Below are 22,420 nucleotides of genomic sequence, written 5' to 3'. Positions count from 1 at the left end.
TATCATCACTCTGCTTCATGTGGTGAGTACAATTACCATTGCCTTTCTGACAGTTCATTTCTGCAATTTCAGAAACAAGGTGAAAACCACACTGAAAAAAAAACAACTTAAAAAAGTTACAATTGGTGAAACCTGAATGAATTAAGTTTTTTGAACTTGTTAGCAAGTTAGATAAACTCTAACTTATAAACATAAGTTCAAGCTATTTAATTCATTCAGGTTTTACCAACTGTAACTCTTTTTAAGTTGCTTCAACTATTCTCTTTTTTCAGTGTATAAATTTAAAGCTGCTTTTGTTGCTTTGTTCTTTTCAGATGACATTTCTTAATGAGGCACATAATGTGTGTCGTTTCAGGGTTAATCCTCAAGATGGAAAGTGCAATTCTGGTTGTTCTGGTAATTTTGCAAGGTAAGGAAACTTTTTCTGTCATTAAGTTTCCTTTAAAGTGATGCATCATTTTATAATTAATTACTGAGTTAAATGATTTAATTATAATTAAATCATTTAACTCAGTCTGCCACATGTTTGCATTTTTTGACCAAACAACCTCCAGTATTATAAAACCCGACAATTTGTCGAAATGATCATGTAACGTCTGTACTGGAGGAAGAAAAAAATATAACATCTTCCTTTTTTTTTTTTAGGTGTTTTTGGTGGAGACTGGGGGGTGACCTTCAATAACCCATGTGCTGTGAAAGGATCAACCACCATCATAACGTGCTCCTATGACTACCCTATAATTAATTTTGTCACCTCAGTTGCCTGGTATAAAGCGGTGTCCGCTTCTGGCAAGTGGACATTGGTATCTGTCTATGATCTCACTTCAGACCCAAACCACTTTGAATATGTCGGCAACTTCAGACATGACTGCAGCCTGAAGATCAATAATGCACAAAGCAGGGATAGCGGACTGTACACATTTAGTTTTACAACAACCTTAAATAGGTGGAGGAGTAAAACATATGCTTATTTGAATATTAAAGGTAATAGCAATTCATGAAAACTATTATTTAAAAAGGTTAAATCCATCAAGAATAAAAGAGCATCATTTATGCTTTTGCTTTTGTCCTCAGAGATGACCGCCACCGTGCAGCCAGAAACTGCAGACGAGGGAAACCAGGTCATCCTGTCCTGTTTGTTAGGTTGTCCATCACCTCCAGCTTTTGTCTGGTTCAGAGATGGACAACCAGTCCAAAATCGAGTTTTCCAGGCAAAGATCGAGGATGCTGGGAGTTACAGCTGTGCCATCAGAGAACAACAGGAAGTCAGATCTGCGTCTGTGGCTCTGAATGTTCGATGTAAGTACGCAATCCTGAAAATTACCCTTTAACTTGTCACAACCTTTTTTTTTCCACAGGTTATTTTTGAGCTGGAGCACTTAAGAAACAGTGACTACAGCTCACTCAGTAAAGGAGAAACTGGTGGTCAAAGTGAGACACTGAAACCCGTGCTGGCCTGTGGTATTGGTTTTTCACCTTCACTTCTTCATGATGGGGGGACTTGTTGCAGGGTTGAATTACATGTCACTAGGGGTACCTAATAAACTGGTAACTGAGTATATATTTGCACACACACCTACCATCAGATGACAGTGATTAATGTATTTAATGATCATGGTGTAGAACCACTGTAAGCTGTTCAGGCGGCCCTTCAGAGTGTGTTATTATTGTTCTAAACAGGCGCATGTCTCATGTATATGAACCACAGATATACTTTAAAACTCATTGTTTGCTGAGGATTTTTGGCCAAGTGCTGCTCACCACCCACTTCTTGTTTTTTTATTCAGCCTATGAGACTACCTTCAATTTAAAGCTTTGATTCAAAGCTTCAAATACTCCAGAGTGCTTCAGCTGTCAGTTATGTGATATCCTACCTTGATATCTAACATTATCAATCGATAACTAGGTATCTTAACTTAGTTAATCCACAGTAAGCTTCTTGTTTTGAATTCGGCAAAAGATTTGAGTCAAAGTTTCAAATCATGCTTTACGATTCCAAAAGGATTGTTTTGCACTGAGCTTTGCTTCAAATTATGTCGCATGCTGATCATAAAAGCACAAAGACGAAATAGGACAAAGGTAGGAATTTGGACTTGGAACACAGAAGCCGTGGCAGTCGTCTGTGTACCAACACTTTTTCTGTGATGGCAGGTGAGTCAAACTCCTGTGCTGGAACTGAATGATTTGGGATGTGTCCATTGCCCAATAAAATGACAAGAGAAATATGATGCACAGGGCTGCATCCCTGAGGAGAAGTTTGATGCTCAAATTAAAACTCAGCCTCAGGTTATGAAAGTTTACAATTTTCCATAGACTTTGATACGACTGGTGACCCAACCAGAAAATGGGCTTTAGTTTTACTAACAAAAATTAAATGAAAACACTGACACTCACAGACATTTGGATGCTTCGTCTCTGAGCAAGCCATAGTTGTTTCTTATTTATTAATTATGCTGTGTATTTCCTTTTCTCAATATCTTGAGGTGGAGGCGCCCTCACGGCCTCTATTGACCAGGAACCCCTGGGTGGCACCATATGTTGTGCAAAATTTTTGAGTTAATCAAAAGAAGAGTTTTCGAGTCTTCTGAGCGGATGCACACTGAGGTGGTTTGATTAAGACAGTTGGCAGTTTTAGTTTGTTAATTATCCTAATCTCTCCTCAGATGCTCCAAAAAATGTCACCTTGTCAACAAATCCATCAGGAGTTGTCTTAAAAGGGAGTTTGGTGACTTTTACCTGCAAAAGCGACGCCAACCCGCCTGTGAGACCAGGGGCGTACAGGTTGTTTAAGGACAGAGATTTTATCAGCTCGGGAGAAAACTACACCATCTCTGACGTTTGGCCCGGCCACAGCGGGCGATACCACTGTCAGGCCCAGAATGGTATCACTTGGGGGGGCGTCCGAATCGCCAACTCCACAGAGGTTGATCTTGACGTACAGTGTAAGTATGCAATCTTAAAATTCTCTTTCATATATCTCTCAGTCTATTATTCAAACTCTAAGTTGCAAGCATCAAAGTCATCCAAATGCGGGACGCCAAGTTCGATCAAACAAAGAAAGGTATATCATGAGCTTCTATGAAATGGAGTTCGGTGGAGGTGAGGTTTGCTGCAGGTGAAGACAGATGGTTCCAGGAAAGGGAACTGAATGGAGGTCAGGTGTGCAGCAGGTGAAGGAAGATAGGAAACCAGCATTGGTAAACAGTCTTCTAACCAGGTTTGGAATCTGCTCATCCTCTAGAGTGCATGGAGAGTGATGGTGGAGATCCGTGGAAGTGACTTGGGATGTAGTAGTATCAGGGAAAGACGATTTTGACATTAGGGAATCAATGAGGTGAGTGATGGCGATTTTGGTGAGGTGGAGAGAGAAGCGAGGGAGGACAGGGAGCAAGCAAACCACCAGGGAGCAGTGTGGAGCAGATGAGCTGGACAGTGCAGAGATCTGTTTGGTTGACTCATATGATATCTGAGATATAAGAAGAAACAGGAATACTCATGAAAAGAAAACTTCACCCCAGCGTAGAGAACCACAACAATGGTTGTGTAAAAGCTGGTTATTATACAAAGTCCAGCACTCTAGATCAAGAATCCAGACACAACAATGGCTCTTACAGAGGCAGGCTGGCAGATTGGTCCCTTACACAGGCAGAGGTCAAGTATATGAGTAATCGGGCCAATCAGCAAACAGAAGTAGAGGTTCGGTACACAGAAATCTGTCACACCAGATGACCAAATCTGAAACTGGCGTACAAGACTGAGAAAACATGAAATAATGTTGGGCAATAACATATAGGCAAACACGAAGAAACACCGTGAGAGAGCATGCATGAAACTGGACAATCTGGCAAGGAGGTAACACATAGTGAGAGGTTCTGAAGGCCTGCAAACAATTATTCAAAGAAGTACAGAAACAAGTGAACCAGGAAATCAGTAAAGAGGACGTAAAGCTACACGGAGAAAACATGGGAGGATATGTCAGATCACGAAGATAAGTTGTAGAGGTCTCACCAGAGAGCATGAAGGAGAGAAATAACACATGAGAATTATTAGACAAAGGGGCTTGTTTTACATTATAAACTGATGAAAACAACACCGATCAATGAATATTCCTTCATTAATCAATGTGTAATTGAATAGGTATAAATTTAGAAATAGGAAAATTAAAACCATCAAGTCTGAATATATTCAAATTTTAGTTTCAGCTTTACAGGAGCCTTAATGACATATTTAATCTCATTTTTATAAATAGTAAAACTGAACTTTATATTATAGCTAACAAAATTAATTGAACAAGTGTGACTCATATAATTATGAAAGAATGAATGTTGACCCAAATGACTGATGCTTAACCGTTGATAGCAGAGTGGTGTTAAGTTCACTCAGAGATCTGATCTGTTTGTGGTAGTTATTGTTTGAAGGGAGGTGAAGCCAAGAACAGGATTACTGGTTTTCCCCCTAAAGTACAAATGCACACATATTCTGGGGTTGATATTTTTATACACAGAAATATATGCTACTCTATAAACTTCCCAAAAACAGATCAGTATAGTTTATAGTAATTTATAGTTATAGTAAGTAGTACAGTAAGTAAGGCAATACTATACTTAATACACCTCCTTTACATGTTGATTAAGTAGTGGTTGCACTAATAGTGTTATGCACTAGGTAACTGGAATGTCTGAGTCACAGAGATTAAAAAAAACTAGAGTGGACATTGAGTTCTTTACCAAGATATTTTCATCAACCATCTTGGGAGAGAGATCAACCCACTGCTCTACTAATGGTAACACCAACATCCATAACTCAAGTCATTACCCATGAGATAAATCTTACATATAAAAGTCAGTTATATATGGGTATGTATTTATGTCTGCTTTTGACTGGACTGTTGCCTAGCAACATTAATCAAATTCATGATAGTTAGCATTATGTTTATAAAAAATAAACATGGAGATAGAAAGAAGAAGTAAGTACTACATAGGCCCTGAGGCCCATTGGTGCCTGTACGCATTACCAGATTCCTTAGCGTGAAGCGGATGAGAGTCTTTGACTCCCTCTGGATGGGATTCTGAGCTATCGCAAGTTACTTCCCCCAACCAAAGACTGTGCCCATTTACAGTTAGTAGACTGGGATAATGTGTATAAATAGTCAATTATCTTCTAATTAAGAAGATAATTTTATTTGGATGAATCAAAGAGAAATGGGGAAACCTATCATTCATTCATTCATTCATTTTCTATGCCTGCTTATTCCAGTTATGGGTCAACTGTGAACTAGCAAATGGGAATTGAACCTGGGTCTATTGATAGCCCAAGTCTTTATTCCACTGACCTAGTACAGTACAGAGTCAACAAAAATTTGGTCAGTTTTTGAACTACTTCATGATTTGGTCTAGAATCCTACAGGAACTCTGTTTTCCCAGTGTCAAGTCACCATAATTCATGACTTAAATCACAAAATTTAATACTTCTTGCCACATGACTGAGAATGGCACCCACATCTACTTATTAGTCATCAAACTCCCTACCTCCTCTGTGAGGTATGGAGTTTTTAAAATCAAAAGGTAATTCAGTGTTGAGATAAAATTCTGAAGGCATGTTTTCCACAAGACAGAAGGTGCACCGGTGCAGTTTAGTCCAACTCCAAAAGAGATACAGGTCTGTTGCATTATGACACCAAGACAAAGATTCAACTCCAATAAGTGCTACTTTGTTTTGTCACACCGACATTGTAAAAGCATCACTTTTCATTTGATTTTGTAGGATTAAACTACACAGTTTGTGTGTTTTCAGATGCACCAGAGAACATTTCGGTTTCAGTGAATCCGCCAAATGTTGTTGAGGGAATTGGTGTGAATCTGACATGCAGCAGTGCTGCAAACCCTGCAGCAGACAGCTACACCTGGTACAGGAGGATGGCTGATCCCAGCCCCACCTCTATGCTCCAGGTGGGCTCAGGACCGGTGCTGTCTCTTCCCTCTATGGAGTCGTCCCATGTCGGAACTTACCTCTGCCGGGCCAGAAACCACTGGGGTGAAAACAACTCCACTGAGGTGCCGCTGATAATGCAAACCTCACACGGTTTGTTCCATTTTATTATCTTAAGTATTCAACCCTAATCAGTACACCTCAGAGTATATTTGCTGATATATGTTTTTAATCATTATAATTATCCAGCTAAAATTTTATGCAACTGTCACCTATCCGACTGGCTTCAATTTCACTTATTTTGATCCAGTTTGATTAAATACTGTGGGCTCTATAATAATTTTTTCTATGGAGTGCACTTCAAAATACTTGCAAAGTGGCCCTATGGAGTTATATGTGCAATAATGCTATACATAAAAAAATTGTTGATAGTATTAAAAAACAAGATGTTCTGGTGTACAGATTAGTAAGTTTCACAACGTGTACTGATGAGGGTTGAACTCAGTTATATTTGTTTTAAAATCATAAATATTCCTCAGTACAGAGCAGGGTTTTTGTATCAGTCCAAGCTGCATCTATCTTATCGATAAAATACAACTGTTTTTAAAGTTAATTAATTTTTTTTCTCCTCAGTTGGCATGCCCCTCTCTATTTTAGGTGGAGTAGTAGTTGCTCTTTTTTTGGTGCTCTTGGTTGCAGTTCTCTGGTTCTGGTGAGTCAGTGACAGAGTTGTTGAAATGTTACTTTCCATTGACAGAAACCAGCTACATATCATAATTTTGTGTTTGTTGCTGTTTTTAACCACTTGTGTAATCATCAGTTGACCGTGCACTGAAGACTCACTAAAGCTGTGTGTTTAACATGTGATGTGATCACAAACATACAAAAATGACCTTGTTATTAGTCCAACAGATTTACAATGAGATAATATGAAAAAAGAAATTAATTTTCAAATCACAATGTCAGTAGGAAACTTTGATTAAATTCAGATGCGTGAATGTGGGGAAAAAGGTGTATGTTGATTCAGACTTTATGAGGCTGATGTATTTAATGGAAAGTACATGTACTCAAGTAATGTTTTAAGTACAAATCTTAGCTAATCAGAGGCAAATGTTCTTTGTAGATTCAGACTTAAGCTAGTATCTCAAAGGGCAGTGAATGCTGATGAAAGCTGTGAATTTTGGGTTTCGTCAGGGTTTGTAAAAGGTTCCAAAACAGTTACCGAACAGTTTTTACGTTCACAAACAGAATGCAGCTGCAAAGTTTGCAAAACTGTTGTATGTGTTTGCAATCAGTTGTAACATGTCTTTAGGGTCATAAACAGAATTTATCCATCCATCCATCCATTTTCTTCCGCTTTATCCGGAGTCGGGTCGCGGGGGCAGCAGCTCAAGCAAAACAGCCCAGACCTCCCGATCCACACACACCTCCCCCAGCTCCTCTGGGGGAACCCCAAGGCGTTCCCAAGCCAGCCGAGAGATGTAGTCCCTCCAGCGTGTCCTGGGTCTTCCCCGGGGCCTCCTCCCAATGGGACGTGCCCGGAACACCTCTCCAGCGAGGCGTCCAGGGGGCATCCGGAAAAGAAGCCCGAGCCACCTCAACTGACTCCTTTCGACGTGGAGGAGCAGCGGCTCAACTCCGAGCTCCTCCCGAGTGACCGAGCTCCTCACCCTATCTCGCCCAGCCACCCTGCGGAGGAAACTCATCTCGGCCGCTTGTACTCGCGATCTCGTTCTTTCGGTCATGAGACAAATCTCATGACCATAGGTGAGGATCGGAACGTAGATCAATCGGTAAATCGAGAGCTTTGCCCCCCTACTCAGCTCTCTCTTCTCCACGACGGTCCGATACAGCGACCGCATCACTGCAGATGCTGCACCGATCCGTCTATCGATCTCACGCTCCATCCGTCCCTCACTCGTGAACAAGACCCCGAGATACTTAAACTCCTCCACTTGAGGCAAGGACACTCAGAGGGCAAAGCACCTTTTTCCGGACAAGAACCATGGCCTCGGATTTGGAGGTGCTGATTTTCATCCCGGACGCTTCACACTCGGCTGCAAACCGCCCCAGTGCACACTGAAGGTCCTGATTTGACAAAGCCAACAGAACCACATCGTCCGCAAACAGCAGAGACGAGATTCTGTGGTTCCCAAACCAGACCCCCTCTACACCCTGGCTGCGCCTAGAAATTCTGTCCATAAAAATAATGAACAGAACCGGTGACAAAGGGCAGCCCTGGCGGAGGCCAACGTGCACTGGAAACAGGTTTGACTTACTACCGGCAATGCGAACCAAGCTCCTGCTGCGGCCGTACAGGGACCGGATAGCCCTTAACAAAGGACCCCGGACCCCGTACTCCTGGAGCACTCCCCACAGGGTGCCCCGAGGGACACGGTCGAACGCCTTCTCCAGATCCACAAAACACATGTGGACTGGTTGGGCAAACTCCCATGAACCCTCGAGCACCCGATGGAGCGTGTAGAGCTGGTCCAGTGTGCCGCGACCAGGATGAAAACCACACTGCTCCTCCTGAATCCGAGGTTCGACCATCAGTCGAATTCTCCTCTCCAGTACTCTGGAATAGACCTTACCGGGGAGGCACCCTCCGGTCCCCCTTCTTAAACAGAGGGACCACCACCCCGGTCTGCCAATCCAGAGGCACTGTCCCCGATCGCCATGCGATGTTGCAGAGGCGTGTCAGCCAAGACAGCCCCACAACATCCAGAGACTTAAGGTACTCAGGACGGATTTCATCCACCCCAGGAGCCTTGCCACCGAGGAGCTTTCTAACCACCTCGGTGACTTCGGCCTGGGTAATGGATGAGTCCGCCTCTGAGTCCCCAGTCTCTGCTTCCTCTTCGGAAGACGTGTCGATGGGATTGAGGAGATCCTCGAAGTACTCCTTCCACCGCCCAACAACATCCCCAGTCAGGGTCAACAGCTCCCCACCCGCACTGTGCTGGTGGAGAGCTAAACAGAATTTATTTATCTGCAAACAGTTGCAAACCTTTGCAAAACTGTTGTGTGTGTTTGCATTCAGTTGTAACATGTTTTTAGGGTCACAAACAGAATTTATTTTTCTGTAAACAGGTGCAAACGTTTGCAAAACTGTTGTGTGTGTGTTTGCAATCAGTTGTAACATGTTTTAGGGTCATAAACAGAATTTATTTATCTGCAAACAGTTGCAAACCTTTGCAAAACTGTTTTGTGTGTTTGCATTCAGTTGTAACATGTTTTTAGGGTCACAAACAGAATTTATCTGCAAACAGTTGCAAATGTTTGCAAAACTGATGTATGTGTTTGCAATCAGTTGTAACACGTGCCACTAAAGTTCTTTTTTGTTCAAGTAATGCACACAAACAATTCTTTTCTTCTGCTGCAAGACAGCTGCAGCAGCATCCAGTCATGTTCTTCCTGACAGAAATTCATTTACATATCCTGAAAATCCATCTTCTATACCTTCTACATAGTGTCTACATGCAGATTTTCTGAGCTCTGTCTTACACAGTGGTCAGGAGAAATCTAAATGCTGGGGATGGTTTGCTTACCCTTTTTATAGGGTTGGTTCCATCGATAGGGGTAAGAGGTCATTCACCTCCAAGATTCACCTGACATTCAGCTGGAATTTTACCAGGAGTTGGCAAAAGGTCCCAATTGTTCCCAAATAGTTGGAAAAGACTGGCAAATAGTTGTTAATCATTGCAAACATTATCACTACCATTTGCTAACAGTTGCTAATGTTTGCCAACTGTCTTTTGCATTTACTTGAATGTTGCTAATTGTCACTAAATGTCGGTAAGAAAAGTTGGTGAATTCCAAAACTGTAACATTCGTCAGCATTCACCGCTCTGTGAGATACTAGCTTAGGAGTAATATATATATATATACACTCAACAAAAATATAAACGCAACACTTTTGGTTTTGCTCCCATTTTGTATGAGATGAACTCAAAGATCTAAAACTTTTTCCACATACACAATATCAGCATTTCCCTCAAATATTGTTCACAAACCAGTCTAAATCTGTGATAGTGAGCACTTCTCCTTTGCTGAGATAATCCATCCCACCTCACAGGTGTGCCATATCAAGATGCTGATTAGACACCATGATTAGTGCACAGGTGTGCCTTAGACTGCCCACAATAAAAGGTCACTCTGAAAGGTGCAGTTTTGTTTTATTTGCCTCATGCAGTGCAACACATCTCCTTCGCATAGCGTTGATCAGGTTGTCAATTGTGGCCTGTGGAATGTTAATCCACTCCTCTTCAATGGCTGTGCGAAGTTGCTGGATATTGGCAGGAACTGGTACACACTGTCGTATACGCCGGTCCAGAGCATCCCAAACATGCTCAATGGGTGACATGTCCGGTGAGTATGCTGGCCATGCAAGAACTGGGACATTTTCAGCTTCCAAGAATTGTGTACAGATCCTTGCAACATGGGGCCGTGCATTATCCTGCTGCAACATGAGGTGATGTTCTTGGATGTATGGCACAACAATGGGCATCAGGATCTCGTCACGGTATCTCTGTGCATTCAAAATGCCATCAATAAAATGCACCTGTGTTCTTCGTCCATAACAGATGCCTGCCCATACCATAACCCCACCGCCACCATGGGCCACTCGATCCACAACATTGACATCAGAAAACTGCTCACCCACACGACGCCACACACACTGTCTGCCATCTGCCCTGAACAGTGTGAACCGGGATTCATCTGTGAAGAGAACACCTCTCCAACGTGCCAAACGCCAGCGAATGTGAGCATTTGCCCACTCAAGTCGGTTACGACAACGAACTGGAGTCAGGTCGAGACCCCGATGAGGATGACGAGCATGCAGATGAGCTTCCCTGAGATGGTTTCTGACAGTTTGTGCAGAAATTCTTTGGTTATGCAAACCGATTGTTTCAGCAGCTGTCCGAGTGGCTGGTCTCAGACGATCTTGGAGGTGAACATGCTGGATGTGGAGGTCCTGGGCTAGTGTGGTTACACGTGGTCTGCGGTTGTGAGGCTGGTTGGATGTACTGCCAAATTCTCTAAAACACCTTTGGAGACGGCTTATGGTAGAGAAATGAACATTCAATACACGAGCAACAGCTCTGGTTGACATTCCTGCTGTCAGCATGCCAATTGCACGCTCCCTTAAATCTTGCGACATCTGTGGCATTGTGCTGTGTGATAAAACTGCACCTTTCAGAGTGGCCTTTTACTGTGGGCAGTCTAAGGCACACCTGTGCACTAATCATGGTGTCTAATCAGCATCTTGATATGGTACACCTGTGAGGTGGGATGGATTATCTCAGCAAAGGAGAAGTGCTCACTATCACAGATTTCGACTGGTTTGTGAACAATATTTGAGGGAAATGGTGATATTGTGTATGTGGAAAAAGTTTTAGATCTTTGAGTTCATCTCATACAAAATGGGAGCAAAACCAAAAGTGTTGCGTTTATATTTTTGTTGAGTGTATATATATATATATATATATATATATATATATATATATATATATATATATATATATATATATATATTAAACTACAAGGGGCAATTAAGACGTTTTGAGCCTGACCCAGAAGAAGTAGGACATGGTTCTCCATCTTTTGCATTTTGAGAAACCAAAATTTCTTGAGAAAGTGTGAAATTTTTACTTACCAGGTGTGGTGTTGCTTTTTCAGAATACCAACGACAGAGAACCACACCCTACTTTTTCTTCTGTCTCGAGCTGTATTTTGCTTTGTCATGAAACTTCTGTAAAATAAGATTCCACTTCAGTGGGCAACAGTCCAGTCCAGAGTGAAGAAATCTGAGTGTCACAGCATAGCTGATCTGTTTTTTTTCCCTTCTGCTTTTATACAGGAAGAACAGGAAGTCTCATGCTGACAAAAAAGTGAGTACATCCACCATAAGTCATTTAGGCTGAGTTTCAATTCTACCCCTTGGCCCTTACCCTTACCACTTCCCCTCCATTTTGCGCGGGCACGAGAGACGGCGGGGTGTCTCAATTCTCTTTTTGGAGCGAGGCGGAGGGGTAGACTGAGGGCTACAAACCACTCCGTTTGGAGGGGTAGGAGGAGCTTACTGCTGTCTCCAAAAAAACAAACATGGCACCGAAAGAGCCGCACAAATAAAGCGGCTTTCATTGCAAATTACGCTGTTTAGAAATTCATAACTTGAACAAAAACTTTTCAGGCACTATGACAGCAACATGTATGCTGCTGGATACATGTTGCGTATACTCGTATTGTGGTTCTGAAGAATATCGTAACTTCGCTCGTGCGCTGAGGCGTTATAATGCATATACACAAGAACGCTATGATAAGACACTTTTATATCTCACAACGGACAAAATCATGATAAAGGATAAGCACGTTAATTTGTATGTTCATAAATCTTTGGATAATAGCGACCCCTGCTGTTGGATTTCAAGGTCTGTAACGCGTGTGTATTTTGTAAACAGACAGGGAGCCCTGAACACACTTGGTGCTTTCAGGCAGAAAATGAGAAGTTTCATCAATGGGAATAAGATGGAAAACACACACACACACACACACACACGTATATGTGTAACACATAACCTGACGTCCTAATAGACTGTTATTATTTGTCAAGGAAATTTCTAAAAGAAATATGGCTGGATGCAAAAAAATGGGAGAATTTGAAAAAGAAATATCAGGTTGAAAGAACTAGATGCAGCCCATAACATACATACAGGTGCTGTTCGTATAATTAGAATATCATGAAATTATCATTTCTTTCAGTAATTCCATTCAAAAAGTGAAACTTGTATAATGTATACATTCATTGCACACAGACTGATATATTTCGTGTTTATTTATTTTAAATAAATAAACTGTTTTCCTGTTTTATCATTAGTATTTTATATGATTGTGTGTCTTTTTATTCTTTTTATTATTTTACTTCTTTTACTTATTTATGTTTACATTTTTTTATTGTGTTTTAATCTTATTTCATTTTATTATGCTTTTAAATGATGTTTGTGAAGCGCCTTGAGGCGATTAGTCGTGATTTGCCGCTATATAAATTAATAAATTATTATAAATTATTTTAATTACTAATTAATTAATTACTAATCAATCAATTAATGATTAATCAAACAATATTAATTATTACTATTATTGAGTAATTATTATTTGTATTATTAACATTAATCAATTACTAATTAATTAATTATTAATGCTATTAATTATTATTATAAATTACAAATTAATTAAAATAATTAAGACGACATGATTGTGATGCATCGAAGAAATCTGTGAGTTCTTCTATTTCTTTGCATTTATGCAGAAAGGCAAGGAAATAAAAAGAGCAAACAGGCTACTGCAACAAGTTGCATTTCGGTTGCCATGTTAACAGACAGTGAAGACGGCAGTTTGACACCGGCAGTTTTTTTTTTCTCCTAAGGCAGAGGGGTGTCTCAATTCATAGGGCTAGAGGCATACCCCTTCGCCTTACCCCTTGTTTTAAAGGAGTAGGTGTAGGGGTAGGGGTAGGGCCAAGGGGAAGGGGAAGGGGAAGGGGTACAAAAGAGAATTGAGATTGGGGGTTAGCCACAACAGCGCTCGGAGCGCATCTACCATAAAGCTGTATGGCCTTTCAAATTTCACAAAAACTGACAAAACTTACTTTCTACTGAAATCCAAACATTAGAATATCTGTTTATTTTTGTAACATGCTACAAAATTACAGCTTATTTTAATGAAGAGAACATATTTTGGCGGGGGGGGGGGGGGGGGTCCATAATGAATATTGTCTTTTCCTTCTAACACCGTTGTGCAAATGAACCCTTTGAATTTCTGACCATCAGGGGTCAAAATTCTAAATTGCTTCCAGACAGAGATAATTTTGATCATATTGGCAATATCATTATGAATCCCTTTTAAAATGCTAAATAAAATTAAAATGGCTACAAAAATCTTATGACTTCAAGCTTTAAAAAACCAAAGTCTCTACAGCTTTAATCAGAGACAGCAGAGCGCAATCAGAGTTCTGACGTTCATCCCCGAGATCTTTGCGATGTCATAAAAGAATAATGTGAAACAAAGAGATAAAATTAAAATCCATTTCACAATGTTAGAAGCTAGAATTTTTTTCTGATTTAAAATACTATAATTAACCCTGATTGCTGCAAGAGTTTTATTTCCAAGTCATGAACAAACAAACAGAATTTATGACTATTATTATTATTATGAATGAATGAATTTATTTATTTATTTGGCACACAGATGAACAACAATAAAGACAATAACAAAACATAAAAAGAACAACGTACAGAGAACACCTGTGGCCGAAAGGGTGAAGGTAGAAGCAAAGCTTATACTCATAGCAATAATACAAAAAAATGTGCATGAACAATGTAACTTAATCAATCACTAAAATTTCAAAACACAACCAAACAAGCAATAGTGCACCATCCCAAACACAATGACAAAAATGGTAAACCTAATCCTTCAAAACTACAATGGGTAAATATATTATTTAACAGTAAACAGATCCTGGACATGTAGCAGCAAAACCTTATGACTTTATACATAATTTGTATTGTGATGTAATTAATTAAGTCCCAGAATTTTAAAATTTGTAAATAAGCAAATGACGGATTTTATTTCTATTATTATTATTATTATTATTATTATTATTACTGTTATTATTATTATTATTTAGAACCACAAACTCAGCTGGACTTATTATTTGTTGTAAGAAATTATGTGATGAAATTTGAGATCCAGAAAGACAGACATGAATATGTATCTGAAAACCTTCAACAGTTCTAACAGCATGTTTCCTGTTGTTGTTTTTTGTTTGTTTGTTTTGTTTGTCTGTATCATTGCTTTACAGTGCATCTGGAAAGTTTTCACAGCGCTTTACTTTTTCCACATTTTCTTATGTTACAACCTTATTCTAAAGTGGAGTAAATTCATTTTTCCTCTCACAGTTCTACTTACAACATTCCATAATAACAACATGAAACAAGTTTTTCTTTAAAATTTGTGCAAATTTATTAATAATTAAAAAACTAAGAAATCACATGTACATAAGTATTCACACCGTGTGCTCAATACTTTGTGACGCACCTTTGGCAGCAGTTACAGCCTAACATCTCGAACATGCAGCACCTCTCATGCTCTATCAGGTTGGATGGAGAGCATCAGTGCACAGCCATTTTCAGTCAGATTCTGGTCTGGGCTCTGGCTGGGACACTCAAGGACATTCACAGAGTTGTCCTGAAGCCACTCCTTTGATATCTTGGCTGTGTGCTTAGGGTCATTGTCCTGTTGAAACATGAACCGTCTCCCCAGTCTGAGGTCAAGAGCGCTCTGGAGCAGGTTTTCATCCAGGATGTCTCTGTACATTGCTGCATTCATCTTTCCCCTCAATCCTGACTAGTCTCCCAGGTCCTGCCGATGATTAAAATCCCCACAGCATGATGCTGCCACCACCATGCTTCACTGTGCCTGGTTTCCTCCAAACATGATGCCTGGCATTCACACCAAAGTGTTCAATCTTTGTCTCATCAGATAAGAGAATTTTGTTTCTGCTGGTCTGAGAGTCCTTCAGGTGCCTTTTGGCAAACTCCAGGTGGGCTGCCATGTACATTTTACTAAGGAGTGGCTTCCGTCTGGTCACTCTACCATACAGGTCTGATTGGTGGATTGCTGCAGAGATGGTTGTCCTTCTGGAAGGTTCTTCTCTCTCCACAGAGCTGGAGCTCTGACAGAGTGATCATCAGGTTCTTGGTCACGTCCCTGACTAAGGCCCTTCTCCCCCAATCTCTCAGTTTAGATGGGCGACCTGCTCTAGGAAGAGTCCTGGTGAAGCTGAACTTCCTTCATTTACGGATGATGGAGGCCACTGTGCTCATTGGGACCTTCAAAGTAGAAAATATGTTTCTGTACCCTTCCCCAGATTTGTGCCTCAAGACAATCCTGTCTCAGAGGTCCACAGACAATTCCTTTGACTTCATGCTTGGTTTGTGCTCTGACTGTCAACTGTGGGACCTTATATGTAGACAGGGGTGTGTCTTTCCAAATCATGTACAATCAACTGAATTTACCCCAGGTGGACTCCAGTTAAGCTGTAGAAGCATCTCAAGGACGATCAGTGGAAACAGGAGGCACCTGACCTCAATTCTGAGCTTCATGGCAAAGGCTGTGAATACTTACGTACATGTGATTTTTTTTTTTCTTTTTTTGTAATAAATTTGCAAAAATCTCAAAAATACTTTTTTCACATTGTCATTATGGGGTATTGTGTGAAGAATTTTGAGGAAAAAAAATGAATTTCATCCCATTTGTAACATAACAAAATGTGGAAAAAGTGAAGCGGTGGCGAATATGCCCATCTGGCTGTTTGAATATGGTTCCTGTCTTGTAGGTTTATACGTTATGTTCTGTTATTGTCCCGTGCTTCCTGTATGTGTGTGGGTGCGTCTCCCCTCGTCTGTCATGTGCACCTACTCCCTGCTTCCTGTGTCTGTATGTGTGTGGGTGTGTCTCCCCTCACCTGTTGGGTGCTCCTTCCCCATGTGTGTGTGTGTGTGTGTGTGTGTGTGTGTGGTTGTCAGGTGTACCACCTTCGTGCCTTTTTGTGTCCTGTGTATGTGTTAGGTCTAGTCCCTTGCATGTGCTCATTCATTGGTTTCTGTTAGTCTGTCCAGTCTTCGGTCTGCGCCCCTGCGTCTTCCACCTACTTCTTGTGTGCACTGTTTATTCTTAGTTCCACGTCTTAGTTCTGTTGTATTCTGGATTTTGGTTTTGTTCTGATTGTCTTTCACGTTTGATCACCTTGATATTTCATTCTTAGTTTTTTGTAGTTGTAGTTTTTGTAGTTTTTTTTGTTTGAGGGTGGGCGCTAAAGAGGTGAAATATGACGTACGAGTATATGACGCAATTTCTCTATTTCCTTGGACGGAAACACGTCACTTTCTCTGAGTTTCTGGGCAAATTACACGCAAACAAAGTGAAAATGCAAAAGTGACGATGCGGTGGGAAAGTGGACATGTGTTGCGGCTTGTTTATGACTTGGAGCTCAAACGTGTCGAGGCGGTTGTGCAGGTGACAGAACGCAGCTACTCTGGTTAGCTGTGTAGGCTAACACTTACCGACACGACCTCCCCCATTTACCTCGTCTTCCCTTCTCCACTGGGAACCAAAGAAAACTGCACTTTTCACAACTGCTTCGGTGATTGCAACCAAACACAAAACAGTACAGCATTTTTCTGTGTGACGTGATGCTGTGTATATATTGTGCAACGGGAGCAGCTGTCCCCATAAGTGGTCAAATTCTGCAATATCACGCGGGATTCAAACGACTGCGCTGCCCTATTGTTATTTATTTTCTACTCACCTTTGCTGTCCATAGTACTGTATTATCTATCACCGGTTATTGTCTGTTTATCTCCTTGGGTTCTGTTCGTTCACGTGCATCTTTTAGTTCCGCCTCTTTGTTTTTCGCTCATCTGTTGTCACTTAGACCTTTATTATTTAAGCACTCACTTGTTTGTCTGTATTTGCCAGTGTAACAGTATATCTTCACCCCAGATATCTTAGGATATCCTAGGATATATAAATATAAATCCCCACCCCTGACAGGCAACATTCCTACAGGGCAGCACTGATTAACCCAAACCTTGATAAGGCTCAATCAGGATAGAGCAACCTTTAAACTCTACATTTTGTGGATGTTTTATGGTCCCAGATGAAGCAGTTTGATTTATGGTAAATTACAAGTATTTGAACACCCTGTGATTTTGCAGGTTCACCCACTTAGAAATCATGGAGGGGTCTGAAATTTTCATCTTAGGTGCATGTCCACTGTGAGAGACACAATCTAAGAAAAACATCCAGAAATCACAATGTATGATTTTTTTAATATTTGGTACAGTAGCCTTTGTCTGCAATTACAGAGGTCAAATGTTTCCTGTAGTTTTTCACCAGGTTTGCACACTGCAGCAGGGATTTTGGTCCACTCCTCCATACAGCTCTTCTCTAGATCTTTCAGGTTTGGAGTTTCAGCTCTCTCCAAAGATTTTCCATTGAGTTCAGGTCTGGAGACTGGCCAGGCCACTCCAGGACCTTGAAATGCTTCTTACGGAGCCCCTCCTTAGTTGCCCTGGCTGTGTGTTTGGGGTCACTGTCATGCTGGAAGACCCAGCCATGACCCATCTTCAATGCTCTTACTGAGGGAATGAGGTTGTTTGCCAAAATCTTGCAATACATGACCCCATCCAGCCTCCCTTCAATACGGTGCAGTCATCCTGTCCCCTTTGCAGAAGAGCACCCCCAGAGTATGATGTTTCCACCCCCATGCTTCACGGCTGGGATGGTTTTCTTGGGGTTGTTCTCATCCTCTAAACATGGTAAGTGGAGTTGATTCCAAAAAGCTCTATTCTGGCCTCATCTGACCACATGACCTTCTCCTATGCCTCCTCTGGATCATCCAGATGGTCACTGGTGAACTTCAAACGGGCCTGGACATGTGCTGGCTTGAGCAGGGGGACCTTGCTGCCCTGCAGGATTTTAAACCATGACAGCATCATGTGTTACTAATGTAATCTTTGTGACTGTGATCCCAGCTCTCTTCAGGTCATTGACCAGGTCCTCCTGTGTAGTTCTGAGCTTTCTCAGAATCATCCTTAACCCACAAAGTGAGATCTTGCATGTAATCCCAGACCGAGGGAGATTGACAGTCATCTTGTGTTTCTTCCACTTTCTAATAAATAATCATAACAGTTGTCTTCTATCAAGCTGCTTGCCTGTTGTCCTGTAGTCCATCCCAGCCTTGTGCAGGTCTACAGTTTTGTCCCTGGTGTCCTTAGACAGCTCTTTGGTCTTGGTTATGGTGGACAGGTTGGAGTGTGATTGATTGTGTGAACAGGTGTCTTTTATACAGGTAACAAGTTCAAACAGGTGCAATTAATACAGGTAAAGAGTGCAGAATAAGAGGGCTTCTTAAAGAAAAATTAACAGGTCTGTGTGAGCCAGAATTCTTGCTGGTTGGTAGGTATTCAAGTACGTATTTGCAGCAGTAACATACAAATAAGTTATTTAAAAAAATCATATGTTGCGATTTCCTGATGTTTTTTTTTTTTTTTTTAGATTCTGTCTCTTACAGTGGACATGCACCTAAGATGAAAATTTCAGACCCCTCCGTGATTTCTAAGTGGGAGAACTTGCAAAATTACAATACTTATTTTCCTCACTGTATATTGGTATTCTTTCTGTATGTATAACTATCTACAATAGTAATATTTCCTATTCTGAAGTATCTTTAAATCCCCTACCAAATATACTCTACAAATATATGGACCTGATTTGGAAATGTGATGGAAAATACTCCAAATTAGTTTTTTACATACACTCAACAAAAATATAAACGCAACACTTTTGGTTTTGCTCCCATTTTGTATGAGATGAACTCAAAGACCTAAATCTTTTTCCACATACACAATATCACCATTTCCCTAAAATATTGTTCACAAACCAGTCTAAATCTGTGATAGTGAGCACTTCTCCTTTGCTGAGATAATCCATCCCACCTCACAGGTGTGTCATACCAAGATGCTGATTAGACACCATGATTAGTGCACAGGTGTGCCTTAGACTGTCCACAATAAAAGGCTACTCTGAAAGGTGCAGTTTTATCACACAGCACAAAGCCACAGATGTTGCAAGATTTGAGGGAGCGTGCAATTGGCATGCTGACAGCAGGAATGTCAACCAGAGCTGTTGCTCGTGTATTGAATGTTCATTTCTCTACCATAAGCCGTCTCCAAAGGTATTTCAGAGAATTTGGCAGTACATCCAACCAGCCTCACAACCGTAGACCACGTGTAACCACACCAGCCCAGGACCTCCACATCCAGCATATTCACCTCCAAGATCATCTGAGACCAGCCACTCGGACAGCTGCTGAAACAATCGGTTTGCATAACCAAAGAATTTCTGCACAAACTGTCAGAAACCGTCTCAGGGAAGCTCATCTGCATGCTCGTCGTCCTCATCGGGGTCTCGACCTGACTCCAGTTCGTAACCGACTTGAGTGGGCAAATGCTCACATTCGCTGCCGTTTGGCACGTTGGAGAGGTGTTCTCTTCACGGATGATGCGAAGGAGATATGTTGCACTGCATGAGGCAAATGGTGGTCACACCAGATACTGACTGGTATCCCCCCCCCCCCCCCAATAAAACTGCACCTTTCAGAGTGGCCTTTTATTGTGGGCAGTCTAAGGCACACCTGTGCACTAATCATGGTGTCTAATCAGCATCTTGATATGGCACACCTGTGAGGTGGGATGGATTATCTCAGCAAAGGAGAAGTGGTCACTATCACAGATTTCGACTGGTTTGTGAACAATATTTGAGGGAAATGGTGATATTGTGTATGTGGAAAAAGTTTTAGATCTTTGAGTTCATCTCATACAAAATGGGAGCAAAACCAAAAGTGTTGCGTTTATATTTTTTTGATTATAAAATATCCACTGTGTGTGTGTAGAACACACAGTACCGCACCATCTTTATTTATAAAGCACTTTACTGCAATCAAAGCTGACCCAAAGTGCTGTACTCTAAAACATGCAGCTAAAACATTAAGACATATATTTAAACAAGTTAATAAATAAATATAGTGCACACACACACACAAACACATACACACAGACACAATAGTATGCAAAGAAACACGTTTAAAAAACATAATGAAAATGAGGGGTTCTATAATGTCTGCCACCTTTCTCAAATTTATTTTGTACGAACTAGGTCATAAATATAAAGAGTGTCAGATAGGAATCAACAGAATAATATAAATGTAGCATGAAAATTGACAAATATGATTATTTGAAACAGTGTGATTCTCACTGGACGAGCAGCTCGACAAATCATTTTTAACCACTAGGGCTCTAATCTGTCACATTTGACCTCAAGTGAAACACTGAAGGTCAAGGTCAATCACTTATCCCAGGTAATGGCTTATAAGCAAGGCTTATCACTATGTGCATGCCAAATTTGGAGGCAAAGTTTCAAAAATTGCAACCAGGAAAGTTGTTTAGTTGAATTTAATGTTTGACCTTCCTGTGACCGGGGGAATAACCAGGGAGGAAGATATACTGTTACACGGGTACATTGTGAATGTCCATGTCAAGGTCCTGGTCTTTGTCATTGCCTTGGTTTGCGCTCCCCACACTTCGTGTAAGTACCTGCTCTCTGTTTTTACCCCGCCGTGGTCTTGTTTAGCTCTGGTTCTCTTTTCGATGGGTTTTTGTCTTCGTCGTATTGAGGGTATTTTTGGATACTCATCACCTCTGCACTGTTTGAGCTGTTTGCTCGTTTTTCTCATGATAAATCACCTGGATTGTTACACATCCTTCCCTGGCTTGCTGTCTGTATACTGGGTTCATCACCATCATAAACCATAACAGAAGTGCTGTGAATATTTTCTGGATGCACTGTATTTGCTTTTTCAATCTGAAATTTTCATGCTGTTGCACAGTAATGCTGTATTAAATCAGAAATTTTAGCAGAAACAACTAAAGCCATGTTGAAAAGTTCCAAGCAAGTATAATGAGATGTGCTGGGTCCTCTGCAGCAGGAGGCGCAGAATGGGACAGAATCAAAGTCTTTGGCGTCAGAGGCACCGTCCGAACCAGTTTATGCAAACATCCAGAAGCCACCCTCACTGCCTCTTGCTGTTTTTGAAGAGGTCATATATTCAACAGTGTCCATCAAACCCAGGAATGCCAGCGTGTCCCGTCACAGCAGAACGGTGCAGGGCTCCAGGTGAGATTAATGTCCACAAATTGCCCCCCCGATCATTCATTTTCTTAATGAAGTATCTCCAGATGATTTGGTGACACACAGAGGCTGCGGTCTGATTAGTAATCCATCCTAATTTTCCTCTTCAGGGAAAACCCTGCAGATGACGATGTAATCTATGCCACTGTGGTCAAATCCAGCTGAGTTTGGTCAAATGATTTCAGCCATCGTGAAGAAACTCATGCTGAGTTACCATAAATGAAATATTGGTGTTATAGTTTACAGTGTTTAAATCTGTGTGCAACAGATTTACAGTTATATTTGACAATTTACAGTTTTACAAATGCAGTGGATATATTTATTCATAGCAGCATTCTTTCTTCCACTTCTCATTAGTTCAAAGTTTTTTGTACTTTGTGTTTGCAACATTTGCTATTTGTGTGTGTGTGTAATATATATATATATATATATATATATATATATATATATATATATATATATATATATATATATAAAGAAAAGTTTGTATACCTTTGCAGTGAAGTATTTTGCATAAGACAATTTATGTAAATATTGTGGATATAGACTACTGAAAATATATATTGTAAATATTTTGTAGCTCCTGAAAAAGTACATTATACAGTGAAATGCTGCAAATGTAAAAAAATAAAATGTGGAAACAGTTACTTAATGATGACAGCATTGTTTCTGTTTTGTT

General features: G+C 40.7%; 1 protein-coding gene across 1 annotated transcript; it reads left to right on the top strand.

The window, feature by feature from the left end:
* Positions 1-327: 327 nt before the first annotated feature.
* LOC117514748 (B-cell receptor CD22-like) lies at positions 328-22,103 on the top strand. The gene is made up of 9 exons (XM_034175315.1): positions 328-409; positions 646-984; positions 1,075-1,299; positions 2,664-2,942; positions 5,794-6,081; positions 6,562-6,640; positions 11,792-11,822; positions 21,536-21,726; positions 21,852-22,103. Exons 1-9 carry the CDS (start codon positions 328-330, stop codon positions 21,904-21,906), a joined length of 1,569 nt encoding a protein of 522 aa, XP_034031206.1. The 3' UTR covers positions 21,907-22,103.
* The last annotated feature ends 317 nt before the right edge of the window (positions 22,104-22,420 follow it).

The sequence above is a fragment of the Thalassophryne amazonica genome, chromosome 7 (genome assembly GCF_902500255.1).
Source record: "Thalassophryne amazonica chromosome 7, fThaAma1.1, whole genome shotgun sequence".
In the NCBI taxonomy this organism is placed as follows: Eukaryota; Metazoa; Chordata; class Actinopteri; order Batrachoidiformes; family Batrachoididae; genus Thalassophryne; species Thalassophryne amazonica.
Note: the sequence above shows the minus strand (reverse complement) of the source record. Positions and strands in the feature narration are given on the sequence as shown.